This window comes from Hippocampus comes, unplaced genomic scaffold (assembly GCF_001891065.2).
Source record: "Hippocampus comes isolate QL1 unplaced genomic scaffold, H_comes_QL1_v1.1 scaffold9, whole genome shotgun sequence".
NCBI lineage: Eukaryota > Metazoa > Chordata > Actinopteri > Syngnathiformes > Syngnathidae > Hippocampus > Hippocampus comes.
In genome coordinates this window covers 5,823,467-5,848,911 of record NW_017805275.1, presented here as the reverse complement: position 1 = coordinate 5,848,911, position 25,445 = coordinate 5,823,467, and the positions used below count along the sequence as shown (strand labels likewise).

The following is a 25,445-nucleotide window of genomic DNA, read 5'->3' as shown; positions in this document are numbered from 1 at the left end:
CCTCACACACTGGGAGATCGTAAGTTGATTCACATCACTTCATCCAGGTGTTTGCTTTATTGCAACATCAGAATCAGATTTATTGGTCAAGTGTGCAAGAAACACAAGAAATTTAATTCCTAGTTACAACCTGTTCAGAGGAACATAAACAAGACAGCAATAACAAACATGGGGGAGACAGAATGCGAAGTCTGGTGGGTCCGTTGTTAAGTGCCCCGATATCTTAGATGCGAAAAGAAAACAAAAAAACAACAGAATCAGGATAAATTATAGTCATGTCATTGGTTAGCATTGAGGCCGGCTAATGGGGGAGCTATACCGTACCTTGGTTATCTTGAGCCTGATGTTGAAGTGTGTGGCAGTTTAATCCCAGAGAGGAATTTTGGTTGTAAAGGACCCCACAGGACATGTTAGCCCCACTCCCAACATCAGGTGTTCTTGGCATAAATGTCATAAAAGCGTACTATGAGCAACTTTCTCACCAGTATGGCCTGGATTTGTTTGATTTACCTTCCTGTTTGGGAGTCCTTACTCTCTGGTTAACTGCTTTTCAGCGGTGCCAACATGCCGAGGCCCAGAGTTCAAGTAGCATTGTTGTAGCAAAGGTTCGGGGTCGGAGACCAGTTGTTATTCCCCTGGAACTAGCAAATGTGTTGCAGCCCCATGCTCTGCTGTCGCGAGCTCTTTTGGGGCTACTCTTGCTGAGCCTTTGGAGCATGTGTTTCGTATGCCTCTGGGGCTGTTGGTGTCATCATAATTTGTAAATGTTATCAGAGGGATGGCTTACGTACTCGTTGTAAATGTCAGCGCATTCTCTGTAACTATGGAGTCTTCGTTGCCCCTTGGCTCTGGCGTCACCTTTTAAGGTGGTTAGTTTACCTCCAGGATTGCAAGATGTTCATGATGACCGAATTTCTGTCATTGCTACAGTTAGGATGCACACGGCAGAGGAAGGTTCAGTATGGGAGAAATATTGGTGATGGATAGGGCAAAGAATGGAGAAAGAAGGGATCTACTTCTCATCCTAAACAACAAGCTCATATGTAAAATATGGTGGAGGTAATGTCATGGCTGAAACAGGTTCATTAGTCTTTATTGACAATGTAACTCATGATGGTAGCAGCATAATTAATTTTGAAGTCTACAAAACATTTTGTCTGGCAATTTACAGAAAAAAATGCATCCAGAAGCAAATAAGGACTGAAAGAGGGTGCAGTAAAGTCCTGAAAAAGCTTTTGAGATTAAGAAGGCAACAGGTTGGTAAAGTCAATGGGTGGCAGGCTTGATGCAGTTACCCGTATTGCAATTAAGGGCAATGCCAGCTATTATATAATTGTTATACTTTTGCTCACATGAAAAGTGGGTGGCTTCGAACAAAAGATTACATCTAGATGTAAATACCATGAAATAAAACCTAGAATTCCGAACTTGTTCATCTTTTGATCTGAAACCCAAATGTCTTCAGTAAACAACCAAATCAAAATAATTGACCTTGCCATTCCAAAGTTTTTCGAAACGACTGTAATTTTACAGGTGATTGAGGCCCTGTATCATAGGGGGGCAGTAAAACGCCATTTGCCTTTAAACTAACAGAAGTACGAACGAAGAAGAAAAATTTAGCCTCCTGAACGAAGTGGGCGCAAGCTGCGCTTCAAGTGCGATATGAGGCCGAGCAGCGAGCGAGGGAGGAAGAAACAGCAGCAGTAGAGTCCATTCCTCAACTCTCTCCAGAAATCCAACTTCAACATCTGGCGTCAAATATGAGCTGTGGTGTGTGACAAGAAAACGGAAGCCGGGAATTTTATCGTTGTCCGACGAAGCGGCCCAATTTGATTTCGAAGATCTGTTGACTGTCCGAAGCCATTTTTCGGATACATCGGCGACCAACCACCGAGCTGCTGTCACCCGGAAGGCCGCCACTGCCACCTCCGCCGCACCGGGCGGGGATTTAACTTTCTCCCTCCCGGACGCATGGACGGAGTCGACGAGTAGCCACCTCGCAACCCCGGGGTAAAATTTGTCTCTGTTTGATAAGAATGGATTTCTCCTTGGGGATTGGCAGCGAGGAGTGCTTGGCAATATCCTTTAAAAAAATCCTTTAATTGAATCATTGCTGAGATAGCTTTGCTGGCTAACATAGCACGTACCCTCTGGCCATGTAAGGTTATCATTAGAATACTTCAACAACGTAAGAATTGCTATTCATACAATACTAAAGTAATTTATTTATCGCTTGTCTTTGCCATTTCTTCCACCAGGGGGCTGTCAACCAAAACAATGAAAAAATAACGCGATTTGATTACGTACCTAATCAACAGCGCACGCGTCCGTTTGGGCTGATTGTTCGTTTACTAACGAATAAAACCTAATTTAAAAAGGTTATCTGGTATGTGACATTGGTGCAGAAATGTGTCTACTGAACGAAAATTGTGCTTTTTTTAATGACGTGACCGCAGGATACAGTTTATTTACGACGTTTGTGGTTAGGAGCTTTACGAACTTCATGAGAATACGTCGGCACGCTCAGTTATCACCGTACTTGATATTTTATATTGGATTGTTTTATGTTTATGAGGTTTAATTGTTTTATCTACAGTAATTTAACGAGGTTACAAACGGTTCGCAATAGAGTTGTCCCGATCGAAATAATTGAAAATCGTAGCAGATTGCGTTATTGTCGGTTGATCGGCGTTGGCTGAAAAAAGATCGGAGATTTACATTTTCTTAATTTGTAAAGTTAGGAATAAAATATTTTAGTACTTTCCTTGATTTGCAAAAATGCTAATTTACAGTCATATATAGAGGAATCAGGCTCTGAAACCTTTTTTTTTTCAAATTTAAACAATTCAAATTGAGACGATTTGGTTGTGGTTTTATTTTTCTTCTTTGCATTGGAGAAGAATTGGATCGGGTCTCTGTATCAGCAGATACTCATAATCAAGTGACTCGGACTTGGTTGCAAAACTATGTGATTAGGACATCCCAGGTTCGCAATGAACAAGTTTGTGTAATTCAGTGCTTACTGTTCTTACTCTTGTATTCGACTGTTGATATATTTATGGTCCGGAAAGCCTATTTGATGCGCATGATTGCTGTAATTATAACCAAGCTGCGCTAGTTCGCGATGAAGCATAAATATTTGTGGTCACGCGGCGCACAAAGCCACTCTCAGAAACCGCAGTATTTAATATTTTCTCATTTGGTTGTTTTATATTTTTGAGGCAGGAGAGGGTTTTTTTCCCCTTCAAATATTTACTGTAATGGCATTTTCGAGATGTAGCACTATACTGTAAAAGATAAATATAAAATCTTTAAAGAACATGAAAACAAATAAACTGAATTCGTGAAGTGTACTTAAGTTACACACACTGTAGTACATTTGGGATTTGTGCCATTAAATGGCGTAGCCAAGTGAGTGTCATGTAGCTCCCCTGTAGTTCTTTCTCACTTGCTCACTCGCTTGCTCTCTCGACATTCACATTGTGGGTGAGCACTTGGCCTCAATTTCCAATGTATTGCACCAAAAAAAAAAATAGTAGACTCTTTGTATTTTCTTTTACATTGTTTTGAATGAGAGACCTGGTGTTAAGAAATCTCCTTGTATTTTTAATAATATACATGCCATGCTTTAGTGTTTTGGATTATCTCTCACTAACCAATTTATTTACTCATTTATGGTCTTCCAGTGTCACTGATTGCATCTACATCCCTCATTCATTTTGCAGAAGTTGTCTTGTGACAGATCATCACATCAACACTGCATCCGCAACCTAAAAGACATGGTTTATTTTAAAATGCACAAAAAATAAGGAAAGTACTCAGCGTATCTCCAGATAGTTTTTTTTTTTTTCCATGTTCAGAGTCAATAATTCCTTGATTGTGCTGCTCACACTGTAAGAGGTCTGGAACTGAGGGCTGGTCAGAAGGAGCCCAGGCTTCTCTCACTAATTGAACGAGGTGGACAGTTTGTGTAAGTACCTTAAAGATTAGAATATGGTGATGAACAAATGATGTTAAGACACACACTTTTTTTGTTGACCGTTCGATTTTTATTTCTGTAACGCTTTTATCCTCATGGCGGGTGTGTTGGGTGAGAGGCGGGGTACACCCTGGACTGGTCACAAGCCAATCACAGGGCACATGTCAACTAACAACCATTCACACTCGCATTCACACTTGGAATATGTTCGAGAGTCCCAAATGAAGCTACTGGGATGCCAACCGGGGGAAAAAAATAACCTCATTCTTTAAATGTGATGTAACGTGTAAAAGGTATTTTCAGTCGTTCAAAGTGAAAATGTCTGTGTGTGGAATTGCTGCCCCAGCCAACTTTGTCGTGTGCCTGTCGTTATGTTCAGAGACTTGGCTTTTTATTTGAACATGTTTACCAGTGAGTCGGTACTACAAAGGTGATGGAAACTTTGTGCATTCTGCTAGTCAATTTCAACGTGGCAACAACGACATGTCGACGGTTCAAGCTCTCTCTTGTCTCTCTTTCTCTTTCTCTTTCTTTCTCTTTCTCTTTTTCTCTTTCTCTCTCTGTGTGTGTCTGTCTCACCGCTCGGCCCTCGGTGAGCGAGGGACAGCCGCTTGCGCCATGACGCTGCGGTCACGGGATCGAGACATTCTCTAGTCATGGGAACATTATCTCATTCTCATAGTAGTATATGCTTATGTTTTCATAACCTCCATTTTGCTGCATCTGCATCATGCGGTGACAATGAAGGCTTTCTGTTTTATTTATGTTCACTTTTTCTGTCCAGCGCTTTGTTACAGTTGTAGTCATTGTGGTCTATAAAGAAAGTTGAGTTGGGAGGTGAGTTTCTCAAAGAATCCGTGCACGTCCATGTACACACAGGCCTGCTTGCACGGTGAAACTGCAAATGGCTTATTAAATCAGATAGAATGCTTTGATCTATCCACTGACACGGCGATTAGAAGAGGTGTACGTCATTTACCGTAACTTGACAGAGTTGCAGCAGCCCGCAAGTACACTCTGAATACTTTGATGATATCATTGTCTTTTTTGAACGTAGTTGCTTGTTATTGCAAAACTAGTAGAGCCTATACTACCGGAGACAAATTCCTTGTGTGTTCTACATATTTAATGATGATTCTGATTAAATGATTAAGTAATTTGATAAAAACAGATTTTGTTTTAGCAAACGGTGTTAAATGTAGTTATTGTTGTCTGTTTGCGTCCACCATCATCACGTTCCACAATACAGTGTATTTTCTGACATTTAAGTGTGTTTGGCTTTAAAAAAGGGGTAGGGAAATCCGGTTCTTCAAGTGCCCTATCCTGCCTGTTTTATATCTCTTTACTCCAACACACCTGGTTCAATTGATCAAGATCGTTTCAGGCTTCTACAGAGCTTGCTGATGAGCGGATCACTTGAATCGGGAGTGTTGAAGTAGAGAGAGCTCTAAAACAGGTAGGATGGATATGGCTCTCGAGGAACCGGAGTTCCATACCTCTGCTTTAAAAGGTGTGGCCTGTCCCTTTGTGAGTGATGTGCGAGTCAGCAAATGACTGCATTGTAGAGTTGGCTGTTATGTAATCCAGGTTAGCAACATGCTGCATGTTAACTGGCTAACCCTTAGCCAGTCTGCATGAGTGTGCCTATGTGGGTTTTTTTTTTTTTCTGCTGTTTGTTCAATAAAGCCATTGAAAGTGGAGTGGCAGCTCATTCAAACTAGTGGTAGTAGGCTATATTAAGAGTCCAGGCAAATGGGAATGGAAACAGAACAGGATATAGAAAATTCCCAGAAATAAAAGCAGTAACAGTGCGAAACATGGGTCGCTTGACAGAACCGAATGCTCAGTTATGACTACTGGCGATCTTCTTAAACTGCCACGACAATGAAATGCTGTCTAACACTGGTGAAAAGTGCATGGACACCACCGGGGTCTTTTTGTTTTAATATTGTCCACTTACTTCACCATAACTCAGTTGTGATAGTCTTTCACCTTTAGCATGACAACCTGATTGTTGAGCTTCTTGAGTTAAGTGGTTGTGCATTCGCACTGCTGACCTGTGTGCAGAAGCTAGCAGGTTGTAGCGTGAGCCACAAAACAATTAGTTCGCGCTAGCTACCAGCTACCTCCACTGATTATCTGGAATTCCTGAGCTCTGTAATGAAACTCACATGGGAACACAAAGCTTCATGGTCAGCTAACTGTTGGAAGCAGTTCCAGCAAGGCAGAAACAGATCTGTTGGGGCCTTCATTCTCACTGTATCTGTGATTGTATGAGGCGTACTAAAAATACACAATGACACAAGATAATAGTACAGTGCATTTTAATATAGTTTAATTAAAACACTGATTGAAAGTCTCATTTGTTTGATTTTGTTTTGTGACTAAATGAGCAAGATTCAGTTGCCCTCACACAAATTTTGCCCATTTGGCAGCTTCCTCATAAGGCAGCATAGTGTGCTGGTGGTTAGTGCATCCGCCTCACATTTCTGAGGTTCAGAGTTTCAGTCTCAACAGTCATGCCAAATACATGCATGTTCAGGTTATTGAGGAGTCTAAATTGTCTCTAGGTGTAAATGTGAGTGGGGAGGGTGATTTGGCTGGGCAACAATCAAGACTGTATACTGCCTCTCGCCCAAAGTTGCTTGGGATCTTTTTGCCCCAGAATGTTACATACTGCATATAGCCACATTTTCTCTTATCAATTCCACCGTAGACATCAGCTTGACAGATGCCACATCAGCTGTGCAGGCAGTGTGTTTTGTTATCGACATGTCTTGCGTTTCGCTTGTTAGTGTCGGACGGCAGTAAAAATCTGTCTAGTGGCGCACCACCTTATTTGTAGTCAAATCTTATATTTGAAGTGTGGCATTTATTTATTGACAAGAACAAACTATCAGGTGATTAATGGTGAGGGCCAATCTTTGCAGAAATATTGTAAGGTAAAGTAATACCTTTTGAATGTCCAAGGTAGTTATCTTGCTTATTCTCAGAATCCCTTATTAGCATGTAATTTTTCTTTAATAGAAAAACACAGTCCAGCAGTGCTCAAAAAATAGCAAGATAATAGAACCAGGAAGTAGAGCCTCAAAAATAAACTGAACTTAAACAGGAGGATGTGTAATGCAGTTGTCATGTCAAGACGGACAAACTTAAGATGCCTTTGAGGGGCTAATTATGACCTTCGCCTACTTTATATATTATATTGATCAAAGTACACTGTGGTCCATAAATGACAACATAAGACATCCCTGCATGTGTGCATGATCATTTCATTTGTCCTTTTTTTTGGATAACTTTATTGTCCAGCCAATTCTTAACAGTCATCTACTTCTGTTTCACCAATTTTTCTGTGCATGAAACTGACTTGCCGTTAGAAGGGAATGCGAACGCATCATAGCGGCTGTGTATACATATTTCTACAATTGAATTTGAATGTTCATAAATCATGCAAACGATTCATGAAGCTGGCCTTTAAGCGGGAGTCCGTTGTGTTGCCATGCAGACTCGGAGTGCTGGCAACCCCTGACGCTGTTGTGGCTCGTCCAGTGGCCCAGCTCTCTATACCCATTAATGGAAAATTTGAAATTGTAAAAGGTACGTGGCTTTGTTGTTTTACCTGGACACGACTGAGTGGTTGATGATTGAGTTAATGTGAGTCAAGTGTCAGAATCACATTGTGTTTTGTAGGCCAAATCTGAAAATCAAGACACTCTAGGAATATGTTTTCCTTTTTAGACTAGCTACACCCACAAGTGACCTTTTGACCTGCATGTTAACACTTTGTAAGCTAATTTCTCTGTCCCTGCAGAGGGTGAGGAGGCTCTTCTCATTGACTTCTCCCTAGTGTGTGAGTACTTTTAAGCTATTTTCGGCTCATAAATACCCCAAGGTTGCTGCCAAACTGTGGGAACGTAAGCAAGCTCATTGGAATTTATTGCAGCCCGACTAAACTCCGTTTTTTTGGGGGGGCGGGGGGAGTATTTACATCTTTATTTAGTAGCAGCCACGGGTCATGAGTTTCCCGGGCTCTCTGAAAGAATTCTGAATGGGTTGACTGTGGAATCACTATGCTTTGTTTTCTTGACAGTCTGCATTTCTTGTGGTAATTCTAAAGGTGTTCTGTGTATGTGTGTGTTGCCCAACTGTCTTTAGCCGGACTCAAGATAAGAATAAAAGGAGAAAAAGCCCCAGAACTCTTGTTAGAACTCCAGGATGATGAGCGCACGCAGACTTTCCTCACTCAAGTTATAAGCGCTCAACACCAAGGTAGGTTAGGATGTTTGTGAAGTAGTTGGATGATGATTTTTTTTTTTAAACAAATTATTTACTCAACTCATATATATATATGAACTAAGAGTGGATTTATTATTCTTTTTGTTCTTGCTTCCAAAATGCCGTTGCATCCGCTTGGAAACCTATTGAACTACATAAACCTGCAGAACAGGACTGCTGTTGAACCGATGCCACGTGGGCCTTTTACGCTGAATCCTTAAATCTGGCCTGCCATTCAGTTCTAATATAAACCCTCAGAGAAAGTGTAAAAAAAGATCCTCAACTCCTTTCGATATATAATTATAAACCTTTGTTGGATTGTAGCATCGTATATCTTTTTTCTTTTCATTTTCCAAACCGCTCATTGTAATTTAAAAATTGTTGCGAAACTGAAATGGCCATGAAATTGGATTGATGGATGAATAGCTAGATTGTTCTTAAATGTATCAATGTCAGAAATTAGTAAATAAGTATATTACTAATGGTGTAGTGGTTCACTAAAGGCAGGAGGTTAGGGTTTATATCGCATTTCAATACATGTACAGGCATTGATAACTGGAGTGTGCTACATTTTGAGGCATACAAACATTCAGGAAGATGTGATGACTCGCTCTCAGTTCAGATGATGACAGTTGTCTATTTCCTCCTATGAATGAATCAGCATAGCTTGGTGGAGTGACCTCCTTCATTGCGGTTTGTTTTTTTCTTCTTTTGTTTGCACTGATGCACAATTGCACTCCATTATTCTGAACATGTCTTGGACTCACTTTATTTAAGTACCGGTGCATGAGGAATTGTGGAAATATGTCAACATGATGCAATGTACTACATCAATCGTAAACACAATTTTAATATCGCTGACTCTATCAAAGTAGCAGTACAGTGTCAACATGGAAAGCAGACTCCCGACTATATACTGTATATTAAACCTTCTGACTATTGACAGTTTAAATGGCTCACCCTGTTTGCCTTTACGATTATTTGCTCTCATTCAAACATTAGTAGGATAGTGGTAAAACAAGATGTTAAATATTGAATTTTGTAGAAGCTCAAGACAAATATTCTAAGGGTGTGCCTCCAGAACATGTAAATATGACTGAAAGTCATCACAGCAGGCTCACTTTTGCGCATTTTGTTTCCTGTGCTCCAGTTCAATTAAATCCTACCAAGGGCAGCACAATGGATCCCCTTCCACAAATATCTCAAAGCGGAGGGCGAGTCCCGGCCCCGCCTCAGAGAGGACACAAGACTGCCAACTATGTGGACTCTGGAGTCAACACGCCTACTTTGATTAGCACACTACCTCCCGCCTTCAACACGAACACAACCACACATCAGCCTAATGCAGGTAATAAACGCTTAAAAACGGCTAGCAACTACTCATTGAAATGATCGAATAACGCTTTTTACATATATATCCGATCATTCAGCCCAGTCTTTGGCCTCAGACTTTGGCTTTGAGGACAATTTCAATCACACTTTGAAAGTGGAAGAAAAGAAGAACCACCAGAACAGGATAGTGGCCTCAAGGGATCCTCCTCCTGTTCCTCCTCTTCCTCCCCGCAAAGCCTCCTTTACTCCAACTTATCAGCTGCCTCCTGCCCCTCTCCCGAAAGAGAGAGCCGTTTCCTCTCAAGCCAAAGACAACTCCGCTGGCATCACCAGACCAGAGTGAGACACCCCACATTTGTAGATTGTGAAAGAAGCTAAAATCATTCAATTGCTTTTGATTTTGAGATTTTATTTTTTATATCCTGAAGTGGTTTTAGGTTGAGCTTCGATCGGTCGGACAGGTCTCCGTCCTGGTGCGAGAGTCCAACCACAAACACCATGAGACAGGCCATGTTCTCCACCCAGGCCGGACAGAGAGAATACCTAATCAAACATCGCCTGGGAAAGAAGGAAAACGAATATGTGGACATCCAGAACTTTAGGTAAGAAATGCTTCCTTTGTATGTGACAATTCTCAGGATACAGTGGAACCTCTGAGGTCAAACACATTGTTTCTGGGACACTGATCGAAATTCCCCAGAGGAAATTTCATTCATCCATTCCATGTTAAAATGTAGCCATCTTCATATGTTTATTAATCGTACAGATCCAAATCCTGATGTCTCCTGAGGAGGTTATATTATGTAACATTAAAACCCTTCTTAACTGCCATAAAAATATTTTATAAATATACACCTGCTGTATATTAAAACTAACATCCAATTAAAAGGGTAGGAGGGGCTTTCTACAGTGGTTTTAATGCAATTTCTAGATTTGTTTTTCTTGAAAATTATTGGTAAATTCTGAGTTGTGTGATTTAACGGACATTTGGCTGTAAAACTGCAGCTTTTAGAGATGTGCATGGCATCCAAAACATTTTTTGTGAGTACAACAGCAGCCACTTTTTGATTTGGAGCAGGCTCAATGTGAACTGTATTTGAGTTCTCCACCTGGGCCTTTTCCATTCTTGTGTGTGGTGTTGTTGAAATGTTGAGCGACATTGTAATTCATTTACTCTTGTAGTGAATGCACGAAAAACCCAGAAGATGTCCATTGGGATACTACTGGGCTGTCTATGACTATGAGTTTCTTACTTACAAAACACAGCCTGACTGCTTCTGTCTGCTACCACTTTCCCGTAAGTGCACATAAATGCTCCCTGTTGTATCTGTAGGTTTTTCAGTGGTACGTGGAATGTGAACGGGCAGTCTCCGGACAGCAGCCTTGAGTCGTGGCTCTCTTGTGATGCAGAACCTCCTGATATGTATGCCGTGGGGTTAGTGCTGATTGTTAATTCGACTCTCTCATACCCACGCTACACATACATGTCATTTTTTTGTTCTTGCTGAGTAAACATAAAATATGTTTGTTCGTAGTTTTCAAGAGTTGGACTTGAGCACTGAAGCATTCTTCTACATGGACTCATCCAAGGAGCAACAGTGGGTGGAGGCAGTTGAGAGAGGCCTACACCCAAAAGCGCAGTACAAGAGGGTGAGTGGAGGAGCAAACTTGAAAATGTGTCCTTCATTAACCGGCATATTTTTGACAGGTTCGAATCATTAGGCTGGTTGGGATGATGCTGGTGGTCTACGTCAATAAGGTGCACAAGAAACATGTAACAGAAGTAGCTGCAGAACATGTCGGCACCGGAATTATGGGGAAAATGGTAGGTTGGGACTAACTTACAAATTTCATGGTTGTTGTTGTTGTGTCGCTCTAATCGACATTTTGCATTGTACAGGGGAACAAAGGTGGTGTGGCAGTCAGATTTGTGTTCCACAACACCAGCTTCTGCATCGTAAACTCGCATCTCGCAGCGCACGTGGAGGATTTTGAGCGTCGCAACCAGGACTATAAAGACATTTGTGCCCGCATGACCTTCCACCTACTGGACCACCCCCCTCTTAGTATCCACAAGCACGAGTTCGTTCTCAACCTTTTATAGCCAGAGTGCATGTGGTTCTTATTTCAGACTATTTAGCTTTGTTTTTTTATTCCTAAAAATACGTTTTGTCACCTAACAAACATACGATTTGCAGATAGCATGCAAATACATTTTTATTTCAGGTTGTCCTCGTTTTTCACGTATGTACTCCTCTGCTAGGCTGATCCGGGTTGGTCTTTGTGTGTTGTAGTGTGGTAATCTGGTTTGGCGATTTAAACTATCGTCTCTTCATGTACGATGCTTCTGAGGTCAAGCATCTCATTTCCCAGAATGAGCTGAAGAAGCTTCAGGAGTTTGATCAGGTCAGACATCCGTCAAAACACCAACAATCACCTGTGAAAAAGATTTTTACATCATCATCGTGCTTGAACTGTCCTTGGTACATAGCTAAACATTCAGCGGCAAACCAGACGAGCCTTCACGGACTTCATAGAAGGAGAGATCAACTTCATCCCAACATACAAATACGATTCCAAAACGGACAGATGGGACTCAAGGTAAAACACTATTTTCTTAAATTAGGAAATCAGATGTTTTCCAGGGTATGCCAAGCACAGCTTCAGCACGTTTTTAGTTGTTATTCCTTTCTGATGAAATCTGGTTCGCAAAGCAGCCACTTCCCGTCCCTATCGGTGCAAAGATACCAAGTCAGCTTGTCTGTACGGGTCTGCAATCCCTGAAAGTCTTTCCCTCTTTTCCGCTAGCGGGAAGTGCCGTGTTCCAGCCTGGTGTGACAGGATCCTGTGGCGGGGCAACGATGTCAAGCAGCTCAAGTATCGCAGTCATATGGAGCTGCAAACGAGCGACCACAAACCAGTTAGTTCCATCTTCCAGATAGGGGTGAGAAATGCACTACTCAAGACCTTTTCACTCATTTCACCGACTGGAAAAGAAGAAAAACAAAACACAACTAATTCAGCAAACTAAAGAGTCCAATTTACACAATTCATCCATGACTTGACTCAACGCGAATCCATATTGATAGTTTTAGTGAGCACATTAGTATTTTGAACACCCTAGTCAATCTGGTGATGGTGTTTGTGTCATTACTTTGGTGAATGACAAATACTAACTTGCTTGACACTCCACCAGCTGTAAACCAAGTCTGTGCACTCACCGTTATCCAACCTTTTTTTTTTTTTTTTTGCGTGGTCCCAGCAGCTGTTAGAAGCTGGCAGTGTCTTTTACAGTGTCCCGGTCGGGTCCCACATTTTAAGATTGGAAATATGCCTCTAGAAGAGCTCATTTTACGTGGAGTCTAACCGGCGTACTTGGACTACATTTCCTATCAGTGTTAGACACCAAATCAGGAAGTAGTTCTTAGTTCTGGTAAGACACCTCCTTGCGATTAGATGCAAATGAGAATGAGAAGGCAAACATGAATGCGAAGAGGAAATGGGAAAGAATTTAACTTGGTATTTCCGTCTTGGTCCCACAGACCGCAATGATATTATTCCACATTGTAACATTTGGAAATGCAGAGCCAAAGCCGCTCAGCTAACTGCACCGTTAGGCTAGTCGGACTACATTTCCCATGATTCTTAGACAAAGAAGCAGTAAGTAGTCCTTGTTTCAGTATGATGAAATTGGAAGTGAACAGGAAGGAATGTGCAAATAAAAAGCTGGCATCCATCCATATGTAGGGCGTACCGCATGACAAGGCGTAATATTATTATGTATATATAAATAAATAAATAAAAGGATTTTAAGTTTGCCCTATATGTTACAGTATTTATACACCATAATGGGATCATAGTGGTATAATACCCGAATAGCCAAGCAATAAATCTTCCATTGGGGGTAAACATAATGTGTTTGGTCACATTGCTAACTTAGTTTACTAACATTAAAAAGATGTGAACTGGGTTCAGTTTTTTTCATGATTTCCTGTGTTGATGCAACAGGTCAAGGTGGTCAATGAGCAGCGCCACAAAAAGGTATTTGAAGAGATTGTACGCGCCATGGATAGAATGGAGAACGATTTCCTCCCCTCTGTGTCTTTGAGCAGAAGCGAGGTAAGACATTTTCTCTCACCCTCGCCAATCAATGTCAATCACTCAGTCCATCTATTTTTATGAGTAGCTTTTGCAGGGTGTCAGCTTGCTCACCAACATACATCAGTTTCTCTTCATGGGCCTGCAAGCATTTTCATGACAAAAAAGTGCCTGACAATCTGCTAGGTCAACCGTGGTAGAACCTACTGGTTCATAGTGACCTGGAATACCTCCAGTGGGAGGCGTCTAGTTGGCTTCCTTTTCAAGTGCCCGGACCCCTTCAACCTGCTGGCAAAGAAGCTTAGATTCAGGCTGGCTATTCTTTGACGAAATCTCATTTGAGCTGCTTTTTAATTTTTTTTTTTTTTTTTTTTTTTAAATATACATTTCTTCACTCAACACCCAGCACTCATGAACATAATATGCCAAACTAACAAGAGTTAGTTAGTTACTGTAGTTAGTTTGGCATGGGTTTATCTAGTTGGCACAGCTGTACCTCATTGACTGTATCTAGAGGTTACTTATGATGTCCCTAGAACTAATTTTTCAACAACTGGGTCACCACTTGCTGCCCTTGCTGGGAAAACCCAGCAGGTGGTTAACCTACCATATTAGCATTTCATTCAGTTCTTTCCAGGATCTAGTCAGTTCCATAGTAGTTAATGCAAATTCTTTCCATCCATTTTTCACCCACAGTTTACATTTGAGAATGTGAAGTTCCGGCAGCTTGAGAGGGAACGCTTGCTCATTAAGAACGACGGGCAGGTCCCTTGCCACTTTGCCTTCATCCCCAAACTCAATGACTCGCAGTATTGCAAGTCATGGCTGCGTGCAGAGCCCAGCGAGGGATTCTTGGAACCAAGTAATTTCTCAGTATTCCGTCTCCATTTTAAAACGCTTTTCATCGTCATGTAATATTTGTAATAGCTTAAATCCGTCTGGCCACACCATTAATACTTCTTAAAGGGGGAATTTGTAGCAAGATTTGAATGTAGTCTCACTTCACTAACCCCCCTACCTTCAGAGTCTCTGACAAAAGCCACTGAAATCAAGCTGACGTTAGCCATGGCACCGATATTGGTGGCATGACTTATTTGTAATACATTAGTTTTATTATCAACACTAAATGTTCTCGGTTTGGAGTTTTACTTTTTTGGAAATGTACGCGCAATTAAAAGTTAAGTTACTCAGTTTTCTCGCATGCAGAAGTTTCCTAAAATATCCAGTTAGAAGTACAAGATGAAGCCAGAGAGGGCTGATCATTTAACAACAGTACTATTGTCAGGCACACTAACAGTTTTAACGTGTGTGTGTGTGTGTGTGTGTGTGTGTGTGTGTGTGTGTGTGTGTGTGTGTGTGTGTGTGTGTGTGTGTGAGAAAGTGGTTGTAATTGCATTGCACGCTACTGAGAGTTGTAGCAATAATTTTAGTCTCGTGTAGCTAAATGAGCCAAAATATCATGTTTTGGGAGCAGGCAAATGTTTTCATTTTGCTTTTATGTTGTATATGCAAGTGGCCAGTAGTTGTTATACTTTACTGTCACTCTTTCAGTTAGAACACAGGTGTCAAAGTCGAGGCCTGCATATCATGTTAATGCTCACCAGAATTATCCTTGGCTTCGGTTCAAAACTACCCATTAAAATGATAACAATAGCCAAATGCAGCTGCACTCGTGGAATATTGTCGGGCGGTTAATGTTTTCACACAGAATGTTTAAAGTAAGGGACAACAGGTGTAATGGCTTCACCCTGTAGCTACACACCTTGTCCATAAACAAATACAGTGCAGCTCAGCCTCTGGCCAACAAATGTAATGGCTTTCCATAACTTTTTTTTGGTTTGTTTGTTTAGCCTGTGATGAAAACAAGTTTGACACCCCTAATTTAGGGTATAGAGTATGTTTTTGTCGGCAATACATTAAGAGTGTTTTCTCGTGAGCAGATGAGAACCTGGAGATCTACCTTGAGGCCTACGTCAGTAAAGACTCCGTCACGCTACTAAACTCAGGCGAGGACTGCATCGAGGACATCCTGGTGCTCCACCTGGACCGCGGCAAGGACTATTTCATCACCATCTCCGGCAACTACCTGCCGAGCTGCTTCGGCACCTCACTGGAGACTCTGTGCAGAATGAAGAAGCCCATCAGGGAGATCCCCATCACCAAGCTCATCGACTTGGTGAGGAAAACATGAATTACAGTGGAAATGCGAAATTAATTGACAAAGAGTCTTGTCTAACAGCTTAGTTGAAAGATTGTGAAACATAATTACATAGCGTACATCTGTTATGTGAGGGCTTATTCACTCGCTCTGGGTAAGCTCGGTCACACACTGAGTCTATTTTTAACGAGTATGAAATTCTTCAGCATGTGTTGAGTTGAATAAGGAAGTAGCAATGACAGGAAACAATAAGTGCGAGAACAAATTTAGGTGATAAGTCTGACTTTGCTATTTTGGATGAGCTCTGAAATAGCACTACTATCATTCCTTTATTTCCCCTGTTTCCAATTTTCCTGCATTTGTGTGGATGCATTGATTTATGCTGGCCACCATCAATCGATTTTCTTTTATGATTCTGATGCTCGGTGCCATCTTCTTTCTTCCTTTGCCTCTTTTCATCAACTTCTCCTTGCATTGATCATTCCTTTCCAACACTGCATTCTGGCTGTGGGCTGACTTCTTTCTCAGGGCGAGGACACCTTCACAGAGAAGGTAAAATATTAGTACTGATATTTGTTGAAATGCAGGACATACATGATGAGATTTTTTTTCTTTTTAATACAAACAAAATAATTTCATTGATGAGTAAATACACATAAGTTGTAGGAACAGTGCATTCCTATTTTGTGTTATCTGAATTCTCATTCTTCTAATGTATCAATAGTTAGCAGGCTGTTAAAATGGGTCTACATTTGCCGCAACCTTTATAGAGCAAAGTTACTTATTTTACATTGGAAAAACCTCGAAGCACACAACCAAACTAAAATACCACTAAGACTAATACAGTGCTTTCTTGGGATCAAATTCACTCACTTAATATTAATGTTGAATCGTATTTATGTTATGGTGCTACAACCCTTTTAGCCAGTGGTTTACAACCACCGGTCTGCGGACCGACACTAGGCCTCTGCCCATTTGGGACTGGGCTGCACAGAGACAGACCTGTGAGCTTTGGGCAAATTTGCTCCATCAGACGTGGCAGAAATGATACACAAACAGAATTCACTCATAAATGAAAGCAAAAGCAGTAAACAGAAAGTAATAGTTAGACAATGACCAAACGTACAGCTAAAGGGCAGCCATGACTTCCGAAAATGAAGCTATTTTGACAAGAGAAGTTCCTCCCCTCGAGAACGACGTGGAGGAGGAAGCTGTTGTGCATGTTACATCATCAAAAACAAGGCAATACAAGAAACGTGTCATTTGAAAAAGAAGCACCCAAGTGATCAAGTGGAAAGCATGAAAATTCGAGCAGAGTTTGCACAGCCTCCCCACGGAAGCGTTAGCAGTTTAGTCGCTAATAACTACCTGGCAGCCACCGGATGAAAGCAGCAATCAATCGTCATCATTTGATCATCACATTTGCAAGTAGCAATGATGCTAACGCAGTGTGTAGGATCATAACTTAAAAATTATTGTTTACATTATAAGGTATTATTATTATTCCTGATTGGTCTATTTCTTAGTATTTCACTGTTATTTTATATTATTCTACATTTGTTGTACAACTGAATAACAGAGTTTGAAATTAATTTTTAAAAATCTATATTAATAAAATGTTGAATTACTCTCTGATTATCTTTGTTGTCAGTACCAGTGCTTTAAAACCGACAATTTAAAAGCAGTGGAAAAAAAAATGGTTGCCCTTCCGCAGACACTATGTACTTGTCTCAACTGGTCTGTGACACAAAAAAGGTCGACAGCCACTGCTTTAAGCAACAGCTTGAACACGAACAGTGCAAGTGCAGCAACACATGTAAACAGAGAATAACAGTACTCTGCGTCATGTATTCTTTATCCTCTGAGAAGAAGAATTAATGCTGTTCTGATTAGCTGAGAGATGATTAATCTCAATAAACGGCATATCCATGTGTCTGTCTTATATTTCCACAAAATAGTCACACCGGGAAGAGCTGCCCAATGGCTTCTCAAGTGATGCATTGTGACAAAAACTGATTCATGCATATAAAGATACATTCTATAGAAGAAATCATTTTCATACCATTGAAATGAATTGTGGCACAGTGATTGGGAATCCCCCGTCTCATGTGCAAGTGTAACTGTCGTTTTTGCTGCCCACAGGAAAAGTCCAAGGTGAACTTCTTGTTGGCGGATGGCACAAGCACAGAGGACAAACCTCTCAAGATCCCCAAGGAAGTGTGGATTCTGGTCAATCATCTCTTCACCAAGGCTTGTGATCAGGTGAGATGTGGGCCTGTAGGAAAACACTCTTCATTTAATACTGTCGACAGAACATTCGCTTATTTCGGAAGACAGTTGTACAGCACACGTTTACAGGAGGCCGCAATGGAACTTCTCATTTTGTAACATCGACTGGGTACACGTGAATATGACTTTTGAGTAATCGTCCTCTGATTGTTGCATCCATCTCTTAGGAGGATCTGTTCCAAACGCCGGGATTAAAGGAGGAACTACAGAGCATCATTGACAGTCTGGATACCAGCATTCCAGATGCCGTCCGTATCCGCACTCATCAAGCCAGTTCTGCGCTATATTACAATGCCAAAAAGCAGATTAACAAGTGTAACCTGTCCTTTATAGGTGGTCGAACCTTGTGATTGCTTTCATCCAAGCAGAGAAGAGAGTAATTATAACACAATTAAATTCTATAAAAGAAAAGCCATTTGTACAGGTAGATCTTGTGAACATTCGCAATTCGAAATGTTCGTAGCGATTAATTCATTCCAGTCTCAAAAAAAAAAGTTTTTGTTTTTTTGACAAGAATAACAACACTTCAGGATATTTTGCTTTCTAAAAAATATATATACTCTCGTAACATAAATATAATGTAAAGAAAGTTTCTGCAGCATGATAAATTCATTGTGCGGTGTTTGCAGCTTAGCTGCCATTAGGCACTATAACGCTGCGAAAGGTGATGTAACACAGCTTTTTTGGAACATTTTACAGCCATATAATTCGAAGTTAGTGACTATTTGCTAAAAGCATTCAAGTCTATCAGTTTTAACATTAAATATCTCGTCTTTGTAGCGCATTCATTTAAATATAGCTTGAACATGATTTGGAAATTGTTGTATTCTGTATTTATTTTCATTACAACTTCATTTTATAAAGAGACCAGAATCTCTTTAGTGGCGAGCCAACCCTTTTTTTTTCCCGAACCACGGACACTCTCCCTCGATATTTTTTTTCTCCTCAATTGGCTACCCTTTTGGATTCCGGGTTGAGTGAACGCTGGCGCGTTTGGCTGCCGCTGCTCAACCCGCATTGTGTTTTATTGTTCTTGTTCCTGATTGTAAAGTGTCCTTGGGTGTTTTGAAAGGCGCTTATAAATCAAATGTATTATTATTATTATTATTATTGTGATGATGTCAAAGGTTATATTATGCCTTCAACCACCATCTTTGCCTTAACCTTGCCAGTAAGAATGGCAAAAATGATCGTATCACTTCTTCAACTTTCCTTTTAAAATTATTTGACGTCCTCTCACAGTCATGATTAAAAAAAAAACTGAGGAAAGTGGGATCCATCCTTCCACCCATCTATTTTACCAACCATTTGTAATTTGTTAGAAAGAGTCACGTGGTGTTGGCCGGATAATGTTTCCACAATGTAAAGACCCCATTGTTGAGTATTTCTGTAAACATTTGGCGTTTAATCTGGATCGCTCCTGTACAGCAAAGAGAAAAACACACTGGAATGTAGACTTTTTTTTTTTTTTTTTTTGTTCCTCCTTAACACTTTCATCAAGCTGGTTGCAACCACTCGGTGGCCGAAGCACTGTTGATCTTCTTAGAGGCCTTGCCGGAGCCGGTCGTGTGTTACGAACTCTATCAACGATGCCTGGACTGTGCCCACGATAGCCGCCTCTGCAAACAGGTGACCACATCAACCCTCGGCGAAGTCCTCCTTGCTCTGTTTTAGATAGCTTTGATATCCATAGCTGAGGGAAGATGGCAACATTTCGCTTTAGTGTCATAGTCACAATTTTTTCCCTCTCTTTTCTTTTCAGTTGATCTCACAGCTGCCCCGTGCCCACCGTAATGTGTTCCGCTACTTGATGGGTTTCCTGAAGGAGCTGCTCAAGCACGCGAACAACAACAACCTCACAGCCAGCCTCATCGGTAAGACACATTTTCGTAAAGTTGGGGTTATAGGCTGCAGCTGTTTTTCCCCAGCTGGAACAAAGATTTGGCTTATTTGCCATGGTCGCAGCCTACTTGGGAGTGAAAAAAATGTTTCATTCTGGTCGGTCAATTGGCTTTATTTTTTACCCAAAATGTATGTACAGTAAGTCTGATATCGTTTGTTGTCATAAAAATAAATTTGTTGCTTATGTGTGGTGTTGTGTTCAAAAAATACATGGAAGGTAGACCTTGAAAACAACACATTAAATCGCAATATTGAGGGGAAATAAAAGTGAATTGGATGATTATTCAAAATCGCTTGGTCATATATTTTTCTCCCTCTACTTGCCAGCCACCCTCTTTGCCAGCCTTCTCATCCGACCGCCTCCCAGCATGGCGAGCCGACAGACGTCCCATGACCGTCAGAAAGCAATTGACTTCGTCTTGGGCTTCCTGATGGCGGGAGATGAAGAGTAACCGGCCTCCCCTCCGGTCTTCCTTCACAATGTCTCCATAGGAGCCAGAGAGAGTTGTGCAACACAATTGATCCTCTGTTCATGTTTCATCTTTGTGGAAAGCATTCACTCTCACCTTTACAAATCCCAGACGCCTTTATTTGGGGACCTCCATTGGGCGTTAAACACGTCAACCAAGTTGTCCTTCTCTCGATTGCCATTGTCTGGATTCAGAAGCACTTTGGGGAGGGGGGGAATGATGCTCTGCACTTTTGGATGTCTTAAAGAACCTGTGTCTCCAGACCAGGCGTGTCCTCGCTCAAACAGACCCAAAATGGACGCCCCCAAACGGAATCCTATCTGCACCAATGGAGTGGTGTGTATGTTAAAACACTATGTTTCATCGTTCTGCTAGTGTACCTCTCATAGAAGTCACTAATTAAGTTCACCTGTAAAGGTGACAGCGCTTTTTAGGTTCATCCTGAAATTTCAGCCACAAGCTGGATATCCCCAGCTTTTTTGTGTGGACTGTAGGTACAGTATATTTTGACCTCCTTATTCTAGATAAGGCACACCAAATCATCCATTTTACAGTTACTTGAGTTGAAGGGGCCCATGTGCTGATACCTGCTACCACCATCTGTTGTGTTAAAGCTTTTATTTTAAGGTTTGCTTTTCAACAAAGTGCTTCTAAGTTTTAAATAGCAATGTCCATTGTAAAATGACAACATTTTCTCCTGGGTGTTTGCTGTAATGTTGGGAGAATTTTGAAAGTCCGATCTACATCAAGTATGTCCTACTCCTCTGGAGTTACAAAGCAAGTCTTTAAATTGATGCGTCAACTTCCTGATCAAAGGCAACAGTGCAATCTGTTGTGCTCGAGGCTGTAAATAGCAACTGTTTACCTTTTGATGTGGCCTCTGTCATCATTAGCTGTCACAAAAGGGGTACTGTCTTACACGTGTGTTTGTTTGATGCTAACCTTTCCTACTTGTGATTCATATTTTGGACTTTCTGTCTCACACTGTTTTCCCGTTTACTGTAACTCCTCGAGGCAAAAGTGACACTGCATATTCGGGTGCACTGTCTATCAGCGTGCTGTTAGTCAAAGCGTGCTGTTTGTCAATAGAACAATCACATCCTGGGTAGTTAAACAGTGCATATGGGAGATGGCAAATGAATGGGTTATTCCATTCAGCGCATTCGTTTTCTTTGTCCTGTGATGCTTCAGCTTAATTGTGAGCACATGACATGACTGCTGACAATCATGCGTGTACGCTTGAAATTGCTTTTTTTTTTTGTCTGCAGAGTCTTCTGTTCATGCACAATTTGAGCTGAGATGAAGTGTCCCAGCTTGGGAGAGACATATTCCATCACCAGTCTTGTAATGTTTTGTAATCATGCTTTACGAATCCAGCTTTCGAGATCAAGCCTGAAATCAAAACCTCTGACTCAAGTCTTGTTGTATGCCAGTGAATAACGTGTATTTATGAGAATTTATTGTGCAGACACATGGTCATCATCAGCTCCTTAATGAAGGTACTCAAAGCAATTATTGGTGTTCATCTTTTCAGCATCTTTGGTACTTTTTAATTTATTTAACAAATAAAATCTTATTTAAATTATGTTTACATTCTCAGATTTAGTGCCACTTTTGATATTTTAGGATTGAACGTGGCTTTAGTGGTTTACCTGTGAGACGCCACATCACTGTGCTTGCTTTTCATCGGAGGTTCACAACCGTGGCCCTGGCCTACCTATTTGTTTGCTTCAGGCTGTTGGAAGCCATAGATGCACTCAAAAAAACGATGTCTCATATGCTGACTGCATTAAGCAGCGGAGTCACCCGGAAATTGTCTGTCTTGAGTTAAAGAGAAAATTGTATAAAACATTTTCATGCACACATTTACATTATTCCTAATTTTATGTTTTATAGCAATAGCAAATGTCAGCTGAAGTACTTCGAATCTGACTGCTTCAGTGCACTTGGAGGACTAGGTGGCAGTATTAGCCACCGTCTCCCTCTAGGCTGTTCATTGTCATCCTCTGTCCCACAGCCCACCTAAAATAAATAAATGAATAAGTACCGACAATAAATTCCAGAAGCGAAGTAGCTCGATGTGTTACATTAAAAACAAGAGTTTTATTCATTAAAATAAAAAAAAAAGGGGGAGGAAGATACATCAGTGCATCATTATGCAGTTTGATCTTGAGCACATCCCTGAAGTAAAGTACAATATAAACTTCTGAAATACTTCAAAACTTAAAAGATCTTTGACAAAGTTTGAATTGAAATTGTACCTTAGTTGAAACCAGTGCTTCTCAATTATTTTCTGTCATGCCCCCCCCTAGGAAGAAGAAAACATCTCGCCCCGCCCTTCCCGCGCGCGACTATAAATACTATAATTTGTCTAAAAAATTGTTATAAGTACACCTGTGCATCACCCTGTATTCTTCTTAACCTATAAGAGAATAAAAAAAGAAATATGGACCAAATCCCAACAAAGAATAGCTTCTAGGCAAACTGATCTTTCGTCATCTGCCACCGTAGTCACAGTGACGCCAAGCTCTACATACGCCTCGTCATATTCGAAAGGTTCCCTGCACAAATTCTGCAAATAAGAGCGCCACTACCCCCTAAGGTAGTGGAGGTGCAACTGCACTTTATTGTAGGACGGTTAAAAAAAAAAAAAAAAAAATCAGAATTAAAATCATGTACCTCGAGGTCAGACGCGCACCCCTTGACGGAGCCTCGCGCCCCACTATTTGAGAAACACTGGTTTAAACGCAAATAGTTATCGAAGACTAAAAGCGAATTAATTGAATTTTTAGGTTATATTCTGTGGTGCCTTACGATATGAGTGACTGGACTCTGAATAACCTGAACTTAGTCCTGTGCTACGGTCAATGTTTGATCTTAGAGCAGCTTTTCGTTGAAGGTTATCGATTTATTCAGATTGGAAGTCTCATTCTGACCCCACAGGATGAGCATGAAAGGTCTTGATATTCAGGGAATTGTTAACGGTCCTCAAACCGTGTAGCGAAACAGGAAAAAACAAAAACATAAAATGAAAAAGTTCCAATTGGTGAAAAAAAAGCCCTTTATTCAAGTCAAGAACCATGTCTGGACCACTGACAAAATAGGAGACACCCAGAATTTGTTAAGCGATGGCACATGTTGGGATTTGAACCCACACCTCCTGAGAGACTGGAGCCTGAATTCAGCTCCTTTGAATTCAACCTGAGGAAAGCCATGGAATGGCAGCTTGTTGGCAAATTAATCAAATTTTTGAGCCCCTCAGGAACATGGTTTGCACACTAACATTCAGGGTAATCTTGTCCGACCTCACCTCAATTACAACGTGACAGAGCCTCCTTAGATAAGAGGCAAAACTGCTTCAAAGGCAACCAGCACAGTCCAGTTGCAATTTGGTCCGGTCCTTAGTCAAGCGCTGAGAGTAACGAAAGAGGACCCTGAACTCAGCAGCAGAGTGGCACAGCGGTAGCATGCTGGGCCCGTAACCCAGAGGTCGATGGATCGAAGCCATCCTCTGCTGTCTGGACTTCCCACGAGAACCGAGTGATTTTAAGCAAAGCAAGCTGTAGAATTTATTTCATGTGTTGCTCTTGTCAGGAAGACCTGTGATGGGTCCTCATTCCTTATGGCAGCAACAGTAATTCAAATTACTCCACTTTTTGCCAAAAGCAGCACTTTATTTCACTCAAGAAGGTTGTCTTGGGCATGAAGAAAGTTGGACAGGATGACAGCCAAAAAATGCAATGGTGGGATTTGAACCGGCACCTCTTAAGAGACTGGAGAATGACTCCAGCGCCTTTGACCGCTCGGCCACATTACCTGGCCCATTGCAACTAAAAACGGCACTTTTTTTGTCATATTGAATTAGTATTGGGACGTGTGTGAACAACAACATTCAGGGAAGTCTTGTCTGAGCTCCCTTTGTTTTTAACGTGATAAAGCCAACTTGGATAAGAGGGGAACGACCTCCAAGACAACCAGCACTTACCTGAAAAAGCAAAAATGAGTTTACAGTCTGGATGCCTGGGAAAGGCAAAGAGAAAGACATTGAGGGAAGAACTTTGATGGATGGGTCTGGTGCCTTATGGCAGCAAGAGAACTGAAAAGAAACAGAAATTCTAATGGGTCCATTTTGTGCCAAAAGAATCAAACAGAAATTCAAATGGGTCCACTTTGTGCCAAAAGAGTCACTTTATTTCACCCAAGAAGATGGTTTGGGGCAGACAGAAATTTGGACAGGATGACAGCCAATATTGAAGATGGCATCTAAAAACTGCATTTTGTTGGCACATTGAATAAGTATTGGGACATCTGGCGTTTGGTCTGAACACCAACATTCAGGGTCATCTTGTCTGAGCTCCACTTGTTTTTAATGTGATAAAGCCAACTTGGATACGAGGCGAACGGCCTCCAAGACAACCAGCACAGTCCAGTTGCAAATTCGTCGGGTCCACAGCCTTGTCAGGCGCTGAGAGCAATGAAAGAGACGCTTGAGCTCAGCAGCAGAGTAGCGCAGCGGTAGTGTGCTGGGCCCATAACCCAGAGGTCGATGGATCGAAACTATCCTCTGCTATCTGGACTTCCCGCTAGAATCTGTTGAACGTATTATAAACAAGCTGTGGAATTTCTTTCATGTAATTCTCTTGAAAAGACCTATTGGAGTCCTGAAGTCAAGAATGGTTTTCTCATATACCCTCACCGGCCACTTTATTAGGTATACCTGTCCAACTGCGCGTTAACAGTTTTTTCTAATCAGCCAATCACATGGCGGCAACTCAGTGCATTTAGGCATGTAGACATGGTCAAGACAATCTTCTGCAGTTCAAACCGAGCATCAGTATGGGGAAGGAAGGTGATTTGACTGGCTTTGAACATGGCATGGTTGTTGGTGCCAGAAGGGCTGGTCTGAGTATTTCAGAAACTGCTGATCTACTGGGATTTTCAC

The 25,445-nt window shown here is 41.2% G+C and overlaps 1 protein-coding gene and 1 non-coding gene across 8 annotated transcripts; both read left to right on the top strand.

The window, feature by feature from the left end:
- The first annotated feature begins 1,648 nt into the window (after positions 1-1,648).
- Positions 1,649-22,090, top strand: ocrl (OCRL inositol polyphosphate-5-phosphatase). 7 transcript variants are annotated; one of them, XM_019869770.1, is made up of 24 exons: positions 1,649-2,078; positions 3,891-3,970; positions 7,485-7,576; positions 7,791-7,829; positions 8,135-8,248; positions 9,405-9,602; positions 9,742-9,925; positions 10,015-10,188; positions 10,920-11,021; positions 11,122-11,236; positions 11,295-11,411; positions 11,487-11,668; positions 11,881-11,992; positions 12,078-12,187; positions 12,395-12,530; positions 13,595-13,705; positions 14,381-14,546; positions 15,625-15,860; positions 16,371-16,394; positions 17,985-18,104; positions 18,299-18,383; positions 19,633-19,760; positions 19,894-20,005; positions 20,361-22,090. In XM_019869770.1, exons 1-24 carry the CDS (start codon positions 2,037-2,039, stop codon positions 20,483-20,485), a joined length of 2,904 nt encoding a protein of 967 aa, XP_019725329.1. In that variant the 5' UTR covers positions 1,649-2,036; the 3' UTR covers positions 20,486-22,090. The 7 variants fall into 7 exon arrangements, with proteins under 7 accessions (XP_019725329.1, XP_019725326.1, XP_019725325.1 ...); XM_019869767.1 differs by having other exon boundaries at positions 9,703-9,925; XM_019869766.1 differs by having other exon boundaries at positions 9,685-9,925.
- A 1,858-nt stretch (positions 22,091-23,948) lies between these two features.
- Positions 23,949-24,020, top strand: trnat-cgu (transfer RNA threonine (anticodon CGU)). The gene has a single exon. It is a non-coding gene; the product is annotated as a tRNA-Thr (tRNA).
- The last annotated feature ends 1,425 nt before the right edge of the window (positions 24,021-25,445 follow it).